General features: G+C 43.4%; 1 protein-coding gene across 2 annotated transcripts in view; it reads right to left on the bottom strand.

Moving 5' to 3' along the window:
* dlt (codanin-1 like protein dlt) overlaps nucleotides 1-23433 on the bottom strand; it is a 221190-nt gene that overhangs the window by 22617 nt on the left and 175140 nt on the right. For both annotated transcript variants that reach the window (XM_068380313.1, XM_068380312.1), the window contains exons 10-13: nucleotides 22950-23101; nucleotides 20561-20728; nucleotides 19510-19656; nucleotides 18787-18993 (exon numbers count right to left, since the gene is read on the bottom strand). In XM_068380313.1, coding sequence (XP_068236414.1) covers nucleotides 18787-18993; nucleotides 19510-19656; nucleotides 20561-20728; nucleotides 22950-23101 — 674 coding nt within the window. The remainder of the gene's footprint in view (nucleotides 1-18786; nucleotides 18994-19509; nucleotides 19657-20560; nucleotides 20729-22949; nucleotides 23102-23433) is intronic.

Raw genomic sequence — 23433 nt, 5'->3', positions numbered from 1 at the left:
AGGGCGAATGGTCGCGCGGGAGTGCGGGCGAGCGATCGCGCGTTAGTGCGGGCGAGCGATCGCGCGTTAGTGCGGGCGAGCGATCGCGCGGGAGTGCGGGCGAGCAGGTGGATGATCGCGCGGGCGCGCAGGTGGATGATCGCGCGGGCGCGCAGGTGGATGATCGCGCGGGCGCACAGGCGAGCGGTCGCGCGGGCGCGCAGGCGAGTGGGAGCGAGGGTGGGCAGGTGAATTAACACGTGTCCTAGGCGACGAACGCAAGCGTTGGCGCGACGGCGAGGGATCGTGCTGCCGCGTAGGTGAGGAAGATCGCTGGCGATGTCGCGATGTGGTATGTCGACGCACTGGTGTGCGATGGTGAGCAGCATGCGCAGGTGAATGACCGCGTAATGGTAAGCGATGGCGAGCAGCATGCGCAGGTGAATGATCGCGTGATAGGGTGTGATGGTGATCAGCATCCGCAGGAGGGCGATCGTTCAGGGTTGTGCGATGAGGAGCAGCATGCGTAAGCGGGCGATCGTTCAGGGTTGTGCGATGGCGAGCAGCATGCGCAGGTGAATGATCGCGTGATGGGGTGCAATGGTGATCAGCATCCGCAGGAGGGCGATCGTTCAGGGTTGTGCGATGAGGAGCAGCATGCGTAAGCGGGCGATCGTGCAGGGTCGTGCGATGGCGAGCAGCATGCGCAGGAGGGCGATCGTGCAATGGCGAGCGATGGCGAGCGGCATGTGCAGGCGGGCGATTGCGCGATGGCGAGCTAGAAGCTGGCGAACCATGTTCCTTCAGGAGCGTTGGCGAACGTCGGTGCGTTCGTTGTCGCTGTTGAATAGGCGATACTAAGATCGCCTGTGCACGCTGGCAAGCAGGTGAACGCTGGCGAGGAGGTAATCGCTGGCGTGTAGGTGATCGCTGGCGAGCAGAAGGTCGACGCGTGTCCTGTGAGAGGACAGCTGGTGCGGCGCGTTCACGAGCAGGAACGGGAAGATCGCTGGCGCGTTGGCGAACATGTGTTTCTGACACACGCGCAGCACGATGTTGCGTAGCCACAGGACCAGGCAGATGGTGAGCAGGGAGTTCAGCAGGAACTAAAGGGTGGTCAGAGACCGCAGGGTGATGGTCCTCAAATGAGCGCTGACGCTCGGAAGAGAGCTGACGAGCAGGAGAGCGCTGGCGAGGGGGGCGAACATCAGGAGAGAGCCGACGAGCAGGTGAGCGTCGGCGAGCAGGAGATCGTCGATGAGCAGGAGAGCGCTGGCGAGCAGGAGCTCGCTGGCGAGCAGGAGCTCGCTGGCGAAAAGGTGAGCGCTGGCGAGCAGGAGAGCGCTTGTGCGTTAGCACTGCTCGCATAAGGGAAGAATCCCTTAGCCCCGAAGGGACCGTTGCCCGTCGGGTGACGAGTTCTCCAGAAGGCGAAGATCCGGCAGGAGATGGTGAGCGGTCTGCAGAGAGGTTCAAGGAGGGCGGAGCAGTCGGTTGAGGCTGACGAGGAGAGTCCCCCCCGGAGGAGGAAGATCCAAAAAGGCGCCTCTTAGTCCCCCTGTAAGGGGAAGGGAGGCCCTTGTGGCGTAGAGGGCGGTGAGCCTTACGGCGGAGGCGGCCTCGGGGGAGATCGTCGGGACCATCGGTCCTCGGAAGGGGAGTCAGCCTTGAGCACCATCACCAGCAACAGCACCTGCGGCGGAAGGCCCAGCCACGTCGGAGGCCTCTGTCACCACGACGTCGACAATAGACAGAGGGTCTACCTCCGCTACCACCGGCGACTGTTTAACAGCGGCCCCCAACGAGACAAGGTCAATAAGAGCGACCCTGGAGGGCAAGCCCTTAAGCCCCAGGGACGACCAAATCTGTAAAAGATCATCACTGGATAAGGCATTATTATCAATAACCTCCCCCGGAGGAGGAGGGAGAACCGCCTCGCTATGGGAGGCGACACTCTCTCCCCCCACCGAAGGCAGGGAAACAGAACAAGGGCCTGCGCTCCCACTCGGACGACTCTCCTTAGGAGGCGGACGAGGGGGAGCTTAGGAGGAGGTTTGGGCGGCGGAAGAAGAGTCCCGAGAACCTTCCTCCTTCAAGGCTAACCCCGGAGGAGAACGGTCTCTCTTGGACTTCTTCTTACGCCGACGGCCAAACCTCTCCCACTGGGAGGCAGACCACTCCCTGCACTCACGGCACATGTTATCCTGGTCGCACCGTCGGCCCCGACATTGAGGGCAGAGGGTGTGTGGATCCGTAATAACATCCGACATGAAAGTCCCACAAGGACGGCCGGCAACTCCAGGGCATGTACGCATAGTAAAGAAAATAACTGAAGGTCAACTTCCAACCAATCACACACGCTGAAAAGAAAAAGGAGAAAATTAAAGGCTGTCACGAAGGCGATGAGCAGACACGTCTGATCACCGCCGAGCCAAAAGTGAAGTGAAGCAAGTCACCGGTGTGTGGAGGGGGGAGGGGTAGCAAGCTACCCTTCCCCACCCCCCGCTAACTAGCGCGGGGGTAATTAACCCTCGTTAAAAACTATTGGCTCGTCATTTCAGCTGCGGTAAAAGTAATACCCTTTGTAAATAGCGTGGTTTGTATTTCGGTTACGGAACAATTCAACATTAACTTATAATTCTTCTAACTACAATATAAAAATCTGAGCCCATTAACTCCTTCACTAAGAGGACACGGTACGCTACTCAAGCTATACAAGATATTTGTCACCATCGGATATACTTGCTCACTTACTCCATAAAGTTACATTTCCATGTTTATTTATTATACTTCTGGTTACAGAATAAATTTTTCAAAAGTTTCCTTTATTTTCCATTGTATTTCACTCTAAAGAACCAAAATATTTTTTTTCCATTCATTGTGAACTGATTATAAAATAATTTTTCAGAAACATGTTTGATATAATTTTCTCTAAAATAATGGTCAAACACTGTGATTTTGTGAAAAAAAAATCTATATTCATTGAAGTGACTATGTTATTCAATATTACCTCCACGATAAATAGCCGACGAAAGATATAAAACTAGTCGTCAGTAATAATGGACTTTACGTTCTACGGAAATATAAGAAAATATCAATTAGGTTCCTTTAGCACAAGTAATATTCTATAATGTATAATTATAAGGTATGGCAAACAGCTCTAATTTTGTGTAAAAAAAAAAAAAAAAAAAAAAAAACGTTATTGAAGTGATTATGTTATTCCATAATAATTCCACAATGAATAGCTGTCGAAAGATATAAAACTACTCGTCAGAAATATTGGACTTTATATTATAAAGATACATATTGAAAATATCCTTTTGTTTCCTTTGACACAAGAAGTATTATATAATGTATAATTCATAAGGTATACAATAAACAAAAATCTGAAACAACAGAGAGAGAGAGAGAAAATACAAATTTGGTTCATTATACATAAGGTTTTTTCTTCTGTCATTTCATTTTGCATGTGACTATCACTATGAACTGGATCATTCCGGTTTGAGTATTTCACAGGCTTGGGAATAGAGACCGTATGTAATAACACCACGAATATTGCGTAGAATGTCAATGAATTAATATATTGACAGTAAGCTAACTTTTACTCGTGGAAACAATGAACAATACTAATATGAAATACATAAGACATAACGATGATATTTACTAGAAATGATAGTTGATAAACAAAGGAATGAAATAAGAAAAAAAAAAAAAAAAATCTCGTCGTGTGTCAACAACTTGGTAAAACTCTTTGCTTAGGTTGTGGGTGGGACTTGTGCGACTCAAGAGGCGGAGAATTGAATAACATCTGGGATTTCAACGTGTATGTCAACATAGAAATACACTAAAATATACCTTACATAATCGAGAAAAAACACTTGAATCGCGAGTATCTAAGTTGCTGGTGGGGTAAGATGTGAGGATCCCCATGTCTCTAAGCTGGGGTGTTAGGGGGTACTTGAGTAATGACTCGGGTAGGGAATGTCACCATTGACCAGTGTGTGGTGTCAGTTTAACCTCCATATGGTTTATACAGTATATGTAGCTTGTAATGATAATGTAATATATCCAGGCTAGTTTTTGACATGTAACTACATCATCATAGCAAAGGGGTTAATAATTAATAAAAATATGTTTTCAGCTTGGGAGGAACTCAAGCCAATATTTGTAACGAGGTGTCTGTAGTTACTGGGTGGTGGGTGTGGTGAGGAAGCCCTGGCCTCCTCAACCCCTGCCAATAGACTAAGTAGCCACGCTTGTAGGATGGTTGAGACAGAAGTAAAACTTGAGAGGTTCAGGTTTGTATTATGAAAAATACAAATTACTTCAAAAGTATGTGATTTACTCCTAAAAACCGTCATTATTTAATAGGAGACTTATCATTATGGGAGGAGGAAGCCTCTACTATTATACTGGCTGGTTTCAAATCCCAGGATTTCAAAACATCCAGAACTGATAAGAGGTGTGGGAGTGTTGATTCCTACCTCCTCCAACCACTTGAGAAACCTAGCCCAACCTAGGTTTCTGTCCACTGACCGTGGCACCATCATCGCTACGCTGTATTACAATACCGTTTCAGATACGCTGATATCATCGCCCTCATCAGCGTCAAAATTGTCACCATCATCTCTCAACATCTCAAACCTAATTTTCCTTAATGCTAGGTTGGTCTTAAAACTCCAAAACAAGCACTAGTAAAATCCAAATTTACCTCCGGGGATGACACAGAAAAATACGAGACGACTACACAGTCCTTTGGAGCCGTTCTTAGAGATATGTTTGAGCTATAAAACATATCCTGACATCGCTAACATTACCTAAAGTTCCAAAACTATTTAAAAACTGTTTAATCACATATGAAATACATTCAAACTAGTCTAACTAGTCTAAAAAAAAATTCAATATACGCACAAACTGTCACGGGTGTGTACCAAAACAACAAATGATGTTCTGACGCCTATCACGCATGAGCAAACTATTTGCGGGTTGACTCATTACTCAGGGCCCCATATCCTGTGGTCTAACTAAGGCTCTAACACTAGCATAGGCTTATTCTCTGTAAGACATTTTTTATTTTTTTTTATTTAATGTTTAAAGAAAAAAAAACTTTTTTTGTGATATCAAGGACATTCATCATTCGTCAAAGAGTCATGTTAAATCTTTAGGAAAATAACTGTGACAAAGGGACTACAATGTAATAGTCTTGGGACTTGGCCACCACTTATGAGCTTATTTACATTTGAAAATTTATTTTGCAGAATTAAGCTACTGTACATCTTTGAGATAAATAACTAACCCCAAGGAACTATTGTGCTAGCATGAAATTGTCCCCAAGACTTCATTACCTAAGAACTTACAATCAATAGGAAACTTCTGTTTTGCATTACTAACTGAATGCACACCATTGCTCTTTCTAAGCTCTTTAGATGACTATTTTCAAACTCCACTACTGAACAGGAGTGAAAAACTTTTCTCAAAAGGGTTATTAACAGGCTTGTCTGAAAAAGGAACCTGTAAGGCTAAATTTGAAGAAAGAACTGTAGCGGAAGAACAACAGCACTGCTGTTTGAAATTCTGGCATACCAAACCGAGTGAAGGAGAATTAAGCTAAAATATTGTTTGGAATCTCCACTAGCTCTAAGAGCTGATATATGAGGTTGAAAAAAAAAATGTAACATTATTTTATTATAACTTAACCTACTGCCTAAAATGCAACTCTTTTCCAACATAAGTTGCCAATATTTTGGTAGCAAGAATATGTGATAAACCAACAAAAATTCTCTGTATACTGTATTATTCAGTTATTACTGGATCTAGTGATGTTGTAATAAGCTCATGAGCAGAATCTGGAACTAAGGATTGTCATTTGAGACACTTTTCCTAATCCCGGGATTTCGGGAAAAGGTTAGTGTTTTCCCGGGTTCCCGGGAAAATCAATGAATCCTATAAAATAAAGAATGAAATGTTGCAAAAGATTCATTGCTCATTATCATTTGATTATTTTAATAACATTAAATAATTCAAGACAGTGCACATCTCTACAAATTGTACGAAAACATCTCATAGAATCACATGTTTTTGTCATATAAACCTGGTGAAGGAAAAATTATCAATGTTCATTACGAATATACAAATTCTTAAATAAGAAGGACTGTAATCACTATAAGATCGCATGCTATTTTAATATAAATTTGGTGAGAAAAAAAGGAGTAATACCATCACAAATAACAAGCTTTAAATCAAAATCAAAATGACTCCGAAAAGCGTAAAGTTGCACGAAACCTGCTCCTATGGCAGTTATATAAAAAAAAAAAAAAAAAAACTATACATTCATACATCGTTCTTTTGATAAAATAGCAAAAGTAAGAAAACAAATGTTGCTTCTAGCTGTTATTACAAGTACAAACTATTTTGAATTGAAATATGAACGTATAAATCATATAATTAACACTTTTATCTCTTAGACGAGTTCCAAGTCCCACGATAAACAGTCATACAACTAAAAAAGCTCTTTCTGCTTCGACAGATGTGGGTGGTATATATTCTGAAGCAGCTCCAGTTGCTTCAAAACTTTCAAATCCTTCAGTTATACTCCTCTTAATCACCTCACTTGTTTGAGCTCTTTTACGGATGCACTCTTGTCCTTTTTATTGCTCCCTCTATTCACTTCGATCTGGGTCAAATGAATGAGACACCCCTTCTTCTACGGATTTGGATAAAGCAAACATTTCTTCACTATTTTCGTCATAAAGACGAATAAGAAGTCGTTTTGGTGAAGACGAGAATACTTTTTGCTGACAACGCTTCTAAATCATTTAGAAGTGTTAGATATTAGATACACTTACATGGCAATAGCTGCTAATTATTGAAGATGTATCATTTTTTTCATTTGCACATATTTCAAAAGAAGCCAGGAATTCCCGGGAAGAAAAATAAAATCCCGGGAATTTTCCAGGACAAAAACAGCAACGAAATCCCGAGAAACAATCCCTATCTGGAACCTCCACAACATATGTAAGTCGACACCACTGATGTTCCATAAAACTGAAAAGATTCCATCCTACTACCAACATATCCTAGACTATGCCTAACTTAACACTCGATTCCATGCTAAATTTCCCTTAAAAGCCTTTAATTGAAACTATTCTACATTTTTTGAAAACTGCTTATTTGTGCCATCGTAGGGGAAAAGAAAATTTGAGTATTCACTTAGTGAACCAAAATGTCCCACAATCAATTTTTGTCTTTGATTCCTCTTTTGAAATATCAGTAATTCTCATCTTCAAACATGAGAGAAAAACTGTGGTGATACATTCAGTAAACTGAACAACAGGTTATAAATAAACACCTCTTGATGAGCTCATTTCAGATGATGAACTAATTTCACTGAAATTAGCTCATACACTTTACCATTACATTTCTTCTGACTATGAGTTGCATTATCTTTCTAGCATGAGTGAACCAATGAAAAAGTTTAAAAATTATTAGTCAATACTATATATCGACTGTTTAAAAAACAATGCTTCTTACCCTTTAGATGAACGAAATATGAAATCAACATGACAGCAGCTTGGGGATGAGTTTGTTTGGATTTTAACGAGAGGGAAAAGAGGGTTTGTACACCTATATATAAATTTTTTCTTTTATTTTCATCACAGCCGAAGAAAAAGTTTATATATTATTAGTCAATACTATATATTGCCTGTTTAAAAAAATAATGCTTCTTTGGCTTTAGATGAAAGAAATAAGAAATCAACATGACAGCACCTTGGGAATTAACATGACCGCCTCTTGGGGATGACTGTTTACACTGCATCTTAATGAGGGAACAGAGTGTTTGCACACATATAGTACATAAAAATTTTATTTTTAATTTTTATCACCAAGTTATTTCATAGGAAGAATAAACCACAAATGACTTTCAGGAAACTGTCCTTGAAACAATGTGGTTATAGCTACTGTAAGGGGACCGTCCGCCATGTCCGCTATTTTTTTTTTTTTAATGATCCAAAATACACTATTTATATATATGTTTTAGACATATAATACCTTCATCATATAAAAATTTCAATTCATTTGCTCAAAAAAATTTTGATTTAATAGCAAAAAATTGAGTTTTTATGATAAAACAAAGTTTTATGAATACTTACCTGGCAGTTATATATACATAGCTAATTATCTCTATTTCGGCAGAATTTTTCTAAACTAGGCAACCGCCTTGTGGTGGTTGGGTGGTAACACCCGTTAAAGGGTGGTAGGAGGAATCATTCCCGTTTTCTGTTCTTCAGTTCATCTATGCCCGACCTGTCTCCTGAGGGGAGGTGGGTGGGCCTTCGAATGTATATATAACTGCCAGGTAAGTATTCATAAAACTTTGTTTTATCATAAAAACTCCATTTTTATGAATAGAACTTACCTGGCAGTTATATATACATAGCTGATTAACACACTTGGAGGAGGGTGATAGACAGTAAACATCGTTAGGGAAACAACCAAAAAAGCTGTAGGATAAATAAACACCTTGATTCCTTACCTGCTAAGGTAGCTGACTTCAAAGGTTCCTGCCTCTTGAGTCGCTTTCCCTTAGGAGTGTCAGCCAGGATGTGACCTGCAGTGCTGAAAACACTCAATCGAGTCTGTCAACGGGGTGAGACCAACAATCTGACTAGACTTCAGGACTACCTATTGCCCAAAATAAAAACCGCAACCTTACCAAACCAATCACCTAACATTTGCAAAGTAGATAAAAATTATCTAACTAGACTGAGGTGACTGTACACGAGTCGAAGTCCTCAGACAACCAATAAAAAATACACCAACCTATGCACAAGTAAATAAAACTAAGGTTGAGGGGAGGTAGTAACTCCTTTGCCTAATACAGAAGCCGTAGCTACGTATAGTCCCAAGGTATAACATTTCTCATAATCCACCCTCACCTCTCTGAGGTAATGAGAGGCGAACACAGAGTTGCTCCTCCAGAATGTCGCATCCATAATTTGACGGAGCAACATGTTCTTGCGGTAAGCAAGCGAGGTCGCAATGGCCCTCACTTCATGAGCTTGCACTTTTAAACGTCCGAAGTGTTCCTCCTCACACAAGAGATGCGCTTCTCTTATCACTTCCCTCAGGAAAAAGGACAAAGCGTTCTTGTAAAGGGGCTTCTGAGGATCTTTCACAGAACACCACAGGGAGCTAGAAGAGCCTCTCACACTTTTCGTGCGAGACAAGTAGGTCTTGAGGGCTCGTACTGGACAGAGCAGCCTCTCTTGCTCTTGACCCACTAGGTTGGTCAAGTTAGGAACCTCGAAGGTCCTCGGCCAGGGCTTAGAAGGGTCCTCGTTCTTAGCGAGAAAGTCCAATCTCAAGGCACAAACTGCCCCATTCAGATTGAAGCCTACCTGTTTTTCAATTGCATGGACTTCACTAACTCTTTTAGCTGTTGCTAAGGCCAAAAGAAAGAGGGTCTTCTTGGTAACCTCCCTAAGGGGAGCCTGTGAGATGGGCTCAAATCTCTTGGTGCACAGAAATTTAAGAACCACATCAAGGTTCCAAGAAGGGGGCTTTAACCGGGTCTGCTTGGTCGTCTCAAAAGACTTCAAGAGGTCATGTAAGTCCTTATCGCGAGACAAGTCCAAGCCTCTATGCCGACAGACGGAAGAGAGCATACTTTTGTACCCCTTGATAGTGGACACAGCTAGCTTAGCGTCCTGCCTGAGGTACAACAAGAAATCCGCAATCTGGCTCACAGAGGTAGTGGATGAAGAAATCTTGTGCTTCCTACACCAAGCTCTAAAAGTCTCCCACTTGGACTGGTAGACCCTCTGCGAAGAGACTCTCCTCGCTCTGCCGATAGCTTTCGCAGCTTGCGCTGAAAAGCCTCTCGATCTGACGAGCTTCTCGATAGTCTGAAGGCAGTCAGATTGAGAGCGAGGGGGTTTTGATGATATCTCTCGAAGTGGGGTTGTCTGAGCAGATTTGGACTTGCAGGGAGGCTTCTTGGAAAGTCCATGAACAAGTCCACCACCTCCGTGAACCATTCCCTCATCGGCCAGAACGGAGCTATCAGGATCATCCGTCCCGAATCGAGGAGGGCGAATTTCCTGACTACCAGATTGATGATCTTGAAATGGGGGAAAAGCATAAGTGTCCATCCCCGTCCAATCCATCAAAAAGGCGTCTACTGCTATTGCCTCCTTGTCCGGAACTAGGGAGCAATAGATGGGGATCCTCTTGGATAAGTTGGAGGCGAAAAGATCGATGAGGGGTCTCCCCCACAGCCTCCAGAGACTCTGACAGACCTGTTGGTTGAGGGTCCATTCTGTGGGAAGGACCTGCCCTTTCCTGCTGAGCATGTCCGCCCTCACATTCTTCTGTCCCTGAACAAACCTCGTCAACGGGTTTATCCTGTTCTCCTTCGCCCAAAGAAGGAGCTCTCTTGCTGTCTCGAACAGAGACAGAGAGTGAGTCCCTCCTTGCTTCCTGATGTAAGCAAGAGCTGTGGTGTTGTCTGAGTTGACCTCCACAATCTTCCCAGACACCAAGTCCTTGAAGGCCTTTAGCCCCAGAAAAATGGCCATCAGCTCCTTGTTGTTGATGTGCCATCCCAGCTGAACTCCTTCCCAATAGCCTGAGACCTCCTTGCTTCCTAGTGTTGCCCCCCAGCCTGACTCTGATGCGTCTGAAAACAACACTAGGTCTGGGTTCTTCTTGTGTAAGGAGATCCCTTCCCCTAACAAGGTTGGGTCCAGCCACCACTTCAGAAGAGTCTTGACTTCTATTGGAATGGGGAAGGAAAAGGAGTCTTCCTGCATCTTTCTGTTCCACGTCTTCGAAAGAAAGAGCTGAAGAGGCCTTAGGTGGAGTCTCCCCAGAGAGACAAACTGTTCGAGGGAGGATAGAGTCCCCAGCAAACTCATCCACTCCTTCGCTGTGCATCTCTTCTTGTCCAGGAAAGTTCTGACTTTTACGAGACAGTTGGTCTGTCTTTCCTGAGAGGGAGAAGCCCGAAAAAGAACTGAATTCAGAACTATCCCCAAATAGAGAATAGTCTGATTCGGTCTGATCTGAGACTTCTCCCTGTTGATGACCAGGCCTAGATCTTGAGCCATCATAAAAGTCTTCCGTAAATCCTCCAGACATTTCTCCCTCGATCGTGAACGAATCAGCCAATCGTCCAGATAGAAGGATATCCTTATCCCCTCCTGATGCAGCCAACCTGACACATTCGCCATTACCCTGGTGAAGACTTGAGGAGCCGTGCTGAGACTGAAGCAAAGAGCTCTGAATTGAAAGCACTTGCCCTGCATTACAAATCTCAGGTACTTCCTCGAAGTCGGATGGATGGGGACATGGAAATATGCGTCCTGCAAGTCGAGGGACACCATCCAGTCCCCTGGACGTACTGAAGCCAGCACCGACTGAGTTGTCTCCATGGAGAACTTTGTCTTCTCCACAAATACGTTGAGAGCGCTGACATCCAGGACGGGTCTCCATCCGCCCGAGCTCTTGGGGACCAGAAACAGGCGATTGTAAAAGCCTGGGGAGGATAGATCCCGAACCGGTTCTATCGCCCCCTTGTCTAGCATTTGGTCGACAAGGTCTACTAGGGCCTTCTGTTTCCCCGGATCTGAGTAACGGGCTACTAAGGCCAGCGGAGCATCTGCGAGAGGAGGTTTTTTCAGAAAGGGGATCTTGTATCCTTCCTTGATGACTGAGAGGGACCAGGTGTCCGCCCCTCTCCTCTTCCAAGACTGCCAAAAACCTGACAGTCTTGCGCCTACTGTCTGGAGGAGACAAACTTCATTTTCTGGAGCGAGGTCTGAAAGAACCCCTGGTAGATCTTGGTCCTGATTCCTGCCTTCTCCCTCTAAAATCTGGTCTTGAAGTAGTCCTGCCCCGAAAGGGCTGCTGGAATCTCCTTTCCTCTCATTTCAAAGAAGAAGGAGGGACTGCCAAGGGCTTACGAGCAGAATGAGATAAAAGGTCTTGGGTGGCTTTTTGGGCCAGAGAAAGCGTAATGTCATTAACCAGGGACTCGGGAAAAAGATGTTGAGAGAGGGGGGCGTAAAGAAGCTCAGACTTTTGTGCAGTGGTAACAGACCTAGAAGCAAAAGAGCAAAGCAGAGCTCTCTTCTTTAGGACCCCAGCTGAGAACAGAGCCGCCAACTCATTCGCCCCATCTCTGAGGGCCTTATCCATACAGGACATAATACTGGTAAGGTCCCCAGATCCTTCCATCTGGTCAGTTTTCCCTGCGAGAGTCCCAAGCGACCAGTCTAGGAAACTAAAAACCTCAAAGGCTCTAAAAATACCTTTGACGAGATGATCCAGCTCCGACATCGACCACATGACCTTGGCTGAGTTGACAGCATGCCTTCTAGCAGAGTCCACTAAACCAGAGAAGTCACCCTTGGAGGAGGAAGGCACTCCCAGACCCAAAGGTTCTCCAGTTGCATACCACATACCCGCTCTTGAAGCAAGACGAGCTGGTGGAAATGAGAAGGAAGTCTTAACTGTTTGTCTCCGCTCCTTCATCCAGTCATCAATCTTCGAGAGAGCCTTCTTTGCGGAGATAGACAGCTTCATCTTGATGAAGGCCGACTGTTTCTTGGCCTTCTTTCTGTTAAATTGGGACTGAGGAGATTGAGGGGCAGCAGGTTGGAATTCCTCTCCAAAAAGTTCAAGAAGGGAGCGAGAGAGAACTTTGTAATCTCCCGCAGCGTCGGCAGGATTATCATCATCAGAAACATCCTCGAGGTCCTGATCCACATCTGCAATATCCTTCGAAAGAGAAGAAGGTTCCTTAGAACCCGACAAGGGCAAATCAAAGGCATCATCCTGCAAAAGATGGGTTGCATCCTGGAGTCCCGCGCTAGAAGAATCCTTGGGACGAGAGGCAGTATCGTCCCGAAGAGGCAGGGTGGTATCGCCCTGGGACCGAGAACGAGAGGCAGAGTCGTTCTGATGTCGAGAGCGAGAGGCGGTATCGTCCTGGCGGCGAGAACGAGAGGCGGTATCGTCGTGGCGTCGTGAACGAGAGGCGGTATCGTCGTGGCGTCGAGAACTAGGGTCGGTATCGTCGTGGCGTCGTGAACGAGAGGAGGTATCGTCGTGGCGATAACAAGTGGAGACTTGTGTAGGATCCGTCACCTCTGGAGACTGTGTCTGGCGACATACTCAGGGACAAAACTGAACATTGTCTTTCGCCCTTCTCAATAATGGGCGATGTCAAAAGAGAGACCATGAAGTTCCTTGACTCGTATGGTTGCTGTCCGAGTGTGTAGGAACATTTGTGTTCTTAAATCAGGAGAAAATTTGCCTGGTGAAGTGACACATAAGGAGGTCCCTTTAGGGATCATGGAATTTGAACCATGTTCCGGGAGGAAGGTCTCAATTCCGACTGGGGAAAGGCAAGTTGTAAGTCCGTATGAGTTAGGAAAAGTCTATCGATGAGAGGGTGTCCCTTTCTTTCAGTTTGAAGGTGAAGAATCAAGGTTGAGTGATCATCTTTACCTGTCGAAACTGAATAGGGGGTCTTTCCCTCTTGTATATACTCGAGGATTCCGCTATTGCTGGAATCGAGGTATTGCGTGGAGAGACACACTTTCACATGACACCAACCACACAAGACATTATACTGCCTGATAGACTGATGCTGAGGAATTCCTCAGATATCTAGAAAACCTTTTCGCAAAGAGGTATTGGGTAGTCTCCAAGATGATCCAAAGTCCATTCGGTATACCTTATCTGTGCACAGATTGTCGGCGAGCATGTTCTTCTAGTCTGGAATGAACCGGGCTGATAGTGGTACCGAACGGACTTTGGCCCATCTTAGTGTTTATACTATTAGATAGGATGAAGCTACGAGCAAGTTCCTTCTTGCTTGTCGATGCGAGTCTCTATGTGGTGTGTCATCCATCACATCACTGAGTAGTCTGTTAGGAACCGATGAGGCTGCTGAAGAACCGGAAAGTTGTCCAGAGGGCTGAGGTTGTGTGGTGCAGCACTATGCCCCCTCCTCTCTTCTTTTTCCGACTCAAGTCTCTTGGAATGGGAATCGTTCTTGTTTCGAGAAGGTTTTGTGGAGATTGGTGTCTAGAATCATTCCCAGATACACCAGTCTTCTGGGAGGGAAGTAGGGAAGACTTCTGTAGGTTTACCTCGATCCCTGGTTCTTGGTAAAAAGACTTCAGAAGTTCTGGTGTTAATGCAAGGTTGCCACTGAGTTTGCTAAGGTCAGTCAGTCGTCCTGAAACAGAGGAGACAGAAGCCGATCCTGTGAGACCAGGATGGGTGTAGTGCAAAGACTGAAGCACAGTGCCTTGAACTGGTGTTTCTTGTTTGTCTAGACTGAATCTTCCAACCTTCCTACATGGATGGTTTGGACCTGGGAGTAAGTGTCCTTTAGGTCCAGTGTGCAAATGAAAACCTGAGGTCTTAGCCCTTGTTCAAATTCCAACATGGTGTGGACATCGACCCAAAGGGACAGCTCCTTGCGGATCCTTTTGCAAGGAAGATTGTCGACGCTGGAGTTTTGACTCGTGTCGTAAAGGATCAGGCGCGATACCCAGTGTAAGAATTCTTCTCAGAGAGAATTCCTTTAACTAACAGAAGGAAGGCAACGCTTAGTCCTACCATGGGCCCTGATGGGATTGATGCTATTCCTTAGAATAGAATCAATTTGGCGAATGTTAATCAATGGTTAACCGTTGGGTATCGTAGTTACTGTGCAGTTGGAGAGTGCTTGCAAGTAGTTCCCTGTCGACAACCATGGATGATTTTTGTCGAACGTTTGCCGATCACTTTAGTGTGATGGCGAACAGCCAGTAGCGAGAAGTATGTTGTATACCTTCTGATCTAGGAAACTACAGGAAGAGGTTGACTAGAAAGTTCGAGTCAAGAACTGCTGGCAAATTGCCGATGACCGATGAATCGGTGGTCTGTGAGCCAATGGCGAGTTAGAGATCAGCAAGCTGATTATGGTTCCCCCTGGTTGGTCAGAGATGAGCATGCTAAAGAAGCGCTGGTCAGAGATCAGCGAGCTGAGTTCAATGATCGAAGAAAGATGAGCTGCCCATCGGTGACTTAGTGATCAGCAAGCTGATGACTGGTTATTGACTAGCAATCGGTGATTGGAAACGCTAGCAATTGAAGATCATTAGTCATTGGAGGGACTAGAGGTCAAAGATCAGCATTGAGCTAGCAATTGGCGATCTGGTGATCGGCGACCTAGCGATCAGTAAACTGTGAACTAGCCATCAGCAAACAGTGATCTAGAGATCAGACTGTTGATGCTTTCCTGTTTGCTGCCGCTGGTCTGTCAAGGAGAAAAGAAACTTCAGAAGAGACGGACCAAGGATTCCCCGTTTTGATTCCCCTTGTAGGATGGAATCTTCGGGATCTTGAATCCTTCTGTGAAGCCTTATTCCTCTTTTCCCAGTGGCAATGTTTGTGTGTTTGCGGGGAGGAATGGGGCAATGGTGACCTGTCCAAAAAGTTTTATTCCTTTTTACTGCCTATTGCGAGAGTGTGTAGGAGAGTACTGGAGCGATGGCACACAGGATGATGCTGGTGCTCAATTTCTGCCTGGAGAGCAGGCAAGCGCTGGCTCTTAGGCAAGAGCTGGTGCATTGGATCTGCAAGCCGATTCTTTGGCAAGAGCTGGCGCAGGAAAGTGCGGAAGAGCGCTGGCACCCAGTAAGGCACTATGTAGTTTTGTGCATTTTCCCTAGAATGCGCCAAAGCGTGTCACTGGTTGCGCAAGGGCGGGCGCATTGGCGTGTGCATGAGAGTACTATGTAGAGACTGCTGGCGCACGCATGCGGAAGACCATTGGTGCGGGAGACCATCGGCGCCCGAGGGCAGAACACCGTCAGCACGCGCGCAAGATAATTGGCGCGCGTGTGCGCATAAGGCCATCGGGCGCTCGCACGGGAGACCATTGGCGCCCGAGCGTGGAATACCGTTGATGCACGCATGCGCGAAGGCCGTCGGCGCGCGGAAGAAAGTCGGGGCGCGCGCAAGAGCATTGGCGCTCTCGCGCGCAGAAAATCATCAGCATGCGCACGGGAGACCATCGGCGCGAGCGCGGAAGATTGTCGGCGTGCGTGCGGAAGATCGTCGGCGTGCGCGGAAGACTGTTCGGAGGGGGTGCGCGCGCACGAAGACTGTTGGCGCGCGCGAAGGTAGCGCTAGTAGGTTGGCAGGACAATCAAGAACTGGGATGTACACTTTGGAAGGGCGAGCTTCCACCGATGGGGACCTTAAAATGGTCTGCGTTTAGAGTCCAGGACCAAAGTCCAAAGGACTACGTTGTAGAGCAAGGTTGCGCAGGTAGATCGGTAGGTCAGCTAGCAGGACGATCAGGAACTGGGATGTGCCCTTTGGAAGGGCGAGCATCCACCGATGGGGACCGTAAAAAGGTCTGAGTTAGAGTCCAGGACCAAAGTCCAAAGGACTACGTTGCAGTGCTAGGTTGTGCTGGTAGATCGGTAGGTCAGCTGGAAGGACGATCAGAAAATGGGATGTGCCCTTTGGAAGGATAATCATCCACCGATGGGGACCGTAAAAAGGTCCGCGTTAGAGTCCATGACCGGAGTCCACAGACTAAGTTGCAGTGCAAGGTTGCGCTGGTAGGTCTGCTTGATCCTCCGAAGAGAAGTCTCTATGAGTGGCCTCTCTCCCGAGTGACAGAGGTGAACACTTCGTAGAAGAGACTAGAAGACGCCCATGATGACGCCCATTGAGGGCCGGTGGATCAGCAAGCTGACCTTTAACAGTAGCGATCCTCCGAAGAGGAGTCTCTATGAGTGGCCTCTCTCACGAACGAGAGGTGAACACTTCGTAGAAGAGACTTGCCAAGACCATGTTCCGTCCATGAAGGAAGAGAAACTCAGCAAAGGGGGAGAGAAGCCTGGGCGAAGGCAGCAACAGCAGTCGGAGACGATGAATTTATTGAGATGTGGGAAGTTCTCCCTCTGAAGGGAGAAACAACCTCACACCTGGGGAGGAAGTTGTCCAACCCCTGGAGGCAAACCTCCTTTAGCGTTCTAAGATGATCTGAAGTGCTGGTCATGTTGTCACGGGAGTACTTCTAAGAGAAGGGATGACGCCCATGACTATGTCCTCTGAGGGACGCCAGTGACAGCAGATTCCCCAGGCATGAACAGAACAGCTCCGCTTCGTTGGCACTCTTAGTCAAACGAAGAAAAACTGCAAAGTTAACTGGGAAAAAATAAAATTAATTATTTAACAGAAATTCCCTAGGGAGGAACTCCGAAGAGGAACACCGAAGGAGCAACATAAAATAAGTATTGCGCCGACAATAAAATTAATTATTTAACAAATTCCCTAGGGAGGAACTCCGAAGAGGAACCACAAGGGAACAACAGAAAATTAAGTATTGCGCCCTTCCTTCCCCAGCCGACATCCACGGGAGAAGGGGGGAGCAGAGTAACTGTAATAAAAACAGAATTACATTTATTTAAATCAGCAAAGAATATTCACTAATAGTGAGAACCACTGATCCTCCGAAGGGAAGTGTACCCACGGAGAAAAGTTGAAAAGTTAAAATACAATTATAATTTCACTAAAAATAATTGAGACAAACAATCGGAAGAGCAACCTAACCCGCGCACGGGAAAGGAGCTTCCCCAATAATACACTGTTGTTGTAAAGGTGAACGACCTCGAGAAGAGAAAGACCGTAGTCAATCTTTGAGAGGCCACATTCCCTTCGCTCAGAAATCCATGTTTCCCATAGGAAAAAGGAAAAGGAGAAGACAATAGTTGAATGAAGAGGGTCCAGGCGATGACGATTCCACTGCGGCGGCCGAGTTAACGGTTACATGCCGATGGGAAGACCGATGGACCAGAGAGGGAGAGGTCGTTCCCCACGAAGTGGAACTCTGATGGCCTTGCTAATCTACGCAAGTGTCGTTGTCGTATATGTATCACACACACAGCACAAACACTGAAAAGGAAACTTATCACATACTGTATATATACAGAAACATTAAGAATGTTTTCATATATATACAAGTATAAGAAAAAGTAAGTTAAAAGACAAAAATTAATGGCAGTCCAGAATAGGCGAGGAGGGAGAGAGGAAACAACCGCTCTCGATCCGAGCCAAAAGTAAAGTGACTAAATCACAGGTGTGTGAACGGGAGTGGTAGCAAGCTACCCGCCCCTAACCCCCCTAACTAGCGGTGTGGGTAGTTAACCCTCGCTAAATTTTAATGGCTCTTCATTTCAGCTCCGCCGAAAGTATAACCCCTAATAAATAGCGTGGTTTATATTCCAGTTACGGAACAAACACAATGTACATACAAACTGCAAGTAAACTAACACATGCATTATAACTTCTATACATCTTTGGAATCTCTGGCTGCGGTTTTCCCAGGACGTAGAATTTGTTGACCTACCCTCTACCAATGCCTTCCATTTCTGCCAGACGTACGAGATTTCGAAACATAAGTGAAAAAATAGCTGTATATATGCAAAAATAAACACAAAAAGACGATTCTGTCAAGCTCAGTCATGCAGACGACGCAGGAAGGATGACGTCATCATTTAAAGACCGCTATACTGTATCTTCGTTGTTTATAAAAATAACTGGCTGAAACTTCTGCAGAGTATGTATATGTTTATGCATACAGAAGGAATAAAACGATTTTCAATTTCTGAGAGTTGGTCATGGTGGACGGTCCCCTTAAGCCAATTGAGCCTCATGAACAAGACACATGATGTACTTTAAGTTTGGCTACACTCAATGGTGTTCTTCAGAACTAGCATAAAATAAACATACCTGAGGAGTAGTATCTGAAGGCAGCAACAAACTTAAAACAGAGTTCACTTGTTCTTGAATTTCTTGCTGTGGGAGCTGCAAACAGTGGGTCTTCAGCTGAGCATACATTTCTGTACTTAATTCACTCACATGCTTCTTCACTGATTCCTTCTTGTATTCCCCAAGCACTGGGGAATTATTTACTTGACTATCAACCGTTCCTTTAAGCTAAATAAAAATAGAAAAGAACTTCTTAATATAATAAACTGATGCCTAAAATATTGGAACACTATTGATATACAGAATTTATATAATTACTATAGTTTCACTATATGTCTTCTTATTACCACATTCCATATTCCACAGAAAATGGATTAGGACAAAGGTCAGATATAAAATCAACTCAGGTTTTGCAGTTATCATTTTGTAGTACACTAAATTCAAATGAGTCTCCTTTACAAATATTATTACTAATATATGCAGTTTACCCACCCCAAAAAAAAGTTGAACGACTACAGTATCATAAGGTTGATCCTCCATTGTCACATGCTATACCACAAAATTTGAAACTAGAACGTAAGTAATTTATACAAAACCGTTAAAATTGAAATGTATAAAGTAAATTCCTGTATAAAACAGCTCTATGGAGGCATCCAAACATTTCAAGAATTTATTTGTCAATGTCAAAATTGCATACTACACAAACATGGTTTATAGAATTTTGAAAAAAATAATAGTACATACCTTGTCAATAGCAGATTCTCTAAGCTGTGGGATAACTACCAGTCGTATGTTCCTGATAATGTTCGAAGATACACGCTCAATAACAAAGTCGGTGATCTTCCGAAATGAGGAAGGGTGGTTGTGGAAGAAATTTTCTTCTAGTTGAAGCTAAAAGGGAAAAGATCAAAACTTTTACGTCTCATCATCTTCAATTATTATCTATACAACTTAAGTTAGTAAAATTACCAGCACAACTAGCAAGCCCCTCATTAAAATGTGTACAGTAACTTTTCATTGTGTACTGATTAAAGTTTCAGTGCAATTTTGTCACAAAGACACAAGTACGGTTGTCCTACTGGCAATGGTGATATGTTCCTAGAACCTCTAAATAATAAATATAATTTAAAAGTACAGTAAATTTGTCCACTTTCTTATACAAGAGAAAAACTAACATTCAGATATAAAATTAGTTTGATCTGAAAGATTTATTTTTTTATAAATATACAACCAAGACAACATAAATAATAATATTAAGAGATTGTTTCGAATGCCATACCTGATATTACTATACTTCTGATTGCCATAATCTTAATGAAGGATTAATCTGATTTAATGTCATATTAAATGGCTAAATTCACAAAACCTGACATCTATTATCAATGGATCTCTGCAAGTTAATTTTATAGATAAAAAGAACCTAAACTAATTACTGTCTACAATGAATGATTAAATATTTGATTAACATACAGTTATTTACAATATTTTACATCATTTCAATAGATAGAATATGTTAAGATGAATGGGTATTCTATAACAAATGAATACCTGAACAAAAACACTAAGCTTTCACACAATGAAAAACTTTTCTTCTTAATCTTTACTCAACCATAAAAAAATCCCAACAAAGCTAATCTTTATATAGTAATTCAGCTCATTGTCTGCTTATTCTACTTATTCAATCAATGATTTACTCTATCTTGAAAACACTGGTTTCCATGACCTATGATACCATAACCCCAGTTGAATACACAAATAACTTGATAAATAATCTATCTCCAGCACCTAAAATTACCTGAATATCAACTTGGGCTTTTCCAGGGGCTTCTTTTTCTGAAGCAGACAAAGGTGTTATTCTTCGGCAGCTGTTAGAACCAGTGCTTTTGCTGGATCCAGTACCAAGCATAAAATCATTCAGCAGGTTCTTCAGTTCACACACAAAGGGACAGCAAATTGTGATTAACTGAAATAATGAAACAATACTGAATAATACAGTAATGAATACAAAAATAATGACATCTACATTATTATTAATAATAATTTAGATACCTTTATACGCTACAGATGAAACAAAGAAATTGTAGAACAAAAAATGTAACTAGTGAAAAAAAAAACTACAGTATAAGATTACAACAATAAGAATTAGATCGTTACAGAAATATAAATTACAAATCTATAAAGTAATTTGTAATTTTCCTAACTATACAAACCTGAGTCCTTTAATAAGAGTATATTTTTCTGTGTAGTTGTTAAAATTTAATGAGGTGTTGGTAGTAGGCGAGGAGAGATGCAACTTCTCCCGATTTGTCATGATCTGGAAGAAGGGATCAGCCAGACGTCAAGGTATTGATAGAAATGGATTCCATTGGCAGGAGCCCAATCTGACACCAGAGTAAACACTTTGAGGGGGTTGGCCAGTCCATAGCCTAGAACCATGAATTGCAAGCCCTTCTTTTTAAGGTAGTTCCCCTTAGGTTTGAGAGTCTTGATGGACTAAAGATCAAGTGGTTTCCGATCGTATGGTTCCCAATCATATGACGTCGATCCCATTTCAAAGAACTATTGGAGAGAACATGCCTAAGAAAATCTGTCTTGAAGGGAGAGAACACAATAAGACCAGTCCTGTGAAGAGGAAACATGAAGGGAAGACCAGAATTAAACCTAAGCAATTATGAGGGGAAGATCTTGAAGTCTGTCTCAGCAATGTGAATGATCATAGGTTCTTCTTTCACCAAAATTGTTAACTAGAAATGCTGGAACAAAGCAGATGCCAGAATATCTGACTCAAATGTCACTAAGGAAGCGATCCAATCATGAGGTGTCTGATCGTGTGGTGTACGGCCAACACATAGAAGACTGTTTTCAGAGACTGGTGTAATTATCCTCATGCATGTTCAGTTCCATACAAGACTGTGCAGTGAAAGCAGGCAGGTGCACCCCTATACCATGTTAAGTATTCTCTGGTAAAGAAACTTCCTGTATCATTTCCGATATGAGAATGTACCAGGACTGTATACCCAAGAGAAAATGCTCTGTACAGTAGATCTCTCAACATTCTTCACTTGACGTCACTAAAGCATCATGGGACTAGTACGTTCCAAAACTGTATGCATAAATATCTTGCTTGTAAATTCCCGATACATGTGGATTGTTTTCAGACCCGTCTAGAAAGGGGAAAAAGAAGGCCAGAGCCACTCCATCCTAACTAGGAGTGCATTCTTGGTACAACGTCTCTCCCACGGGGAGAGAAATGATAGGAATATTGTACATGCAACTCCAATCAATCAGTCTTCCTCATCTTCTTCAATGAAGTCCTCTATAATTTTCTCCTATACTTCTAAAAGGAGAAACTTGAATTTCACCTTTGAAAGTGTCATTCAGACTGATGATGACTCTCAAACGGGGCAAAGAGATATCAGGAACTCTATCAGAGATCGCTCAAAAAGGCAATGCATCCCTAGCACCTTTCTCGGGACGGGAAGACACTGTTAGGCAGAAGGGAGGGGGAAGCAGAAACTCCTTTTTCTGAGAAAGCACAACGATGTCAAAAGAACAAACTTCTTTGGAGTTACGTCAATATCATCAGGCCATGGAAAAAACAGCAAATAAAAATAAAATGTTATTTATAAGGTTGAAGAATGTGGATATTGTTAGGTTGAACAAAACTGTTGTTAGTTACTGACAACATACTTATCTAAAAAAAAACATATAAAGATTAAAACAGCCAGTTCGGATGATGGGAGTACATGTGTACTATTCAGCAGGTAAAAACACAGTGGTTACTCAGTGTGCTGGTGAGGGGGCAGGGCTTCCCCGAAACCAACTACCAACTATTAAAGGATAAAGGTTTGTATACGGTGTAGGAACAAATGCTATGGAAGAAATTACGTAATATAAATATCAAATAATTATTGTTATTATTCCTAACAATAATTATAACTATTACTGTTATTACCCTTAAAACAATAGATGACAACTTACATTACCAACTGAGCATCAGTTATGAAAATTTTACAAATTACGTAATATTATATATCAATGGAGAGTCCCATGTTAGATAGCCTTTTTTTTCTAGGATGAGTTAAGTAAATGTCTGCAAAATGGCTCCAATAAAGCAACTGAGTTCCAAATATTTTGGTTAAGGTTGGCGGTCAAAGAGTTAACACAGGTACCATAACCCATACCTGCTGATCAACAAAATTTGAGATATCTAGGCACACATTCACTTCTGTTGTATCTTGAGAATCACTTGATTTTAGGGGGGTAGTATCTGGAGTTTCAAGCAAGCTCACAGCCATATATTTCGATGGAGTCTTCAAAGGAGATATAGCAACATCTGGAAAGTAACCAAATTTTATATTAAGAATAAAACCTGCAATTTAGCTTTTACACACTTTCCTTTCGCTATTCATTTTGTTTTTATACCATCACGCATCACAAACTACAATTATCATTACTTATATCAAACTGTAAACTGGAGAAGAAAAGAGAATCAGTGCTGCCACCACAACATACAACTGCAAATATTTTCAAGTTAAATGTCATTAGTCAATGAGTTTGCTAGGGAAAGAAGAGCACTCTTTTTTGCTTTTCATTTAAAGATGATCAATACATCCTCTCTAATAATTCAAAGGCAACATTTTTACAACTCGACCTTTGAGAGAAGTG

Source organism: Palaemon carinicauda, chromosome 9 (assembly GCF_036898095.1).
Source record: "Palaemon carinicauda isolate YSFRI2023 chromosome 9, ASM3689809v2, whole genome shotgun sequence".
Classification (NCBI taxonomy): domain Eukaryota; kingdom Metazoa; phylum Arthropoda; class Malacostraca; order Decapoda; family Palaemonidae; genus Palaemon; species Palaemon carinicauda.
The sequence above is the reverse complement of the archived record's forward strand: the minus strand, read 5'-3'. Positions and strand labels throughout refer to the sequence as shown.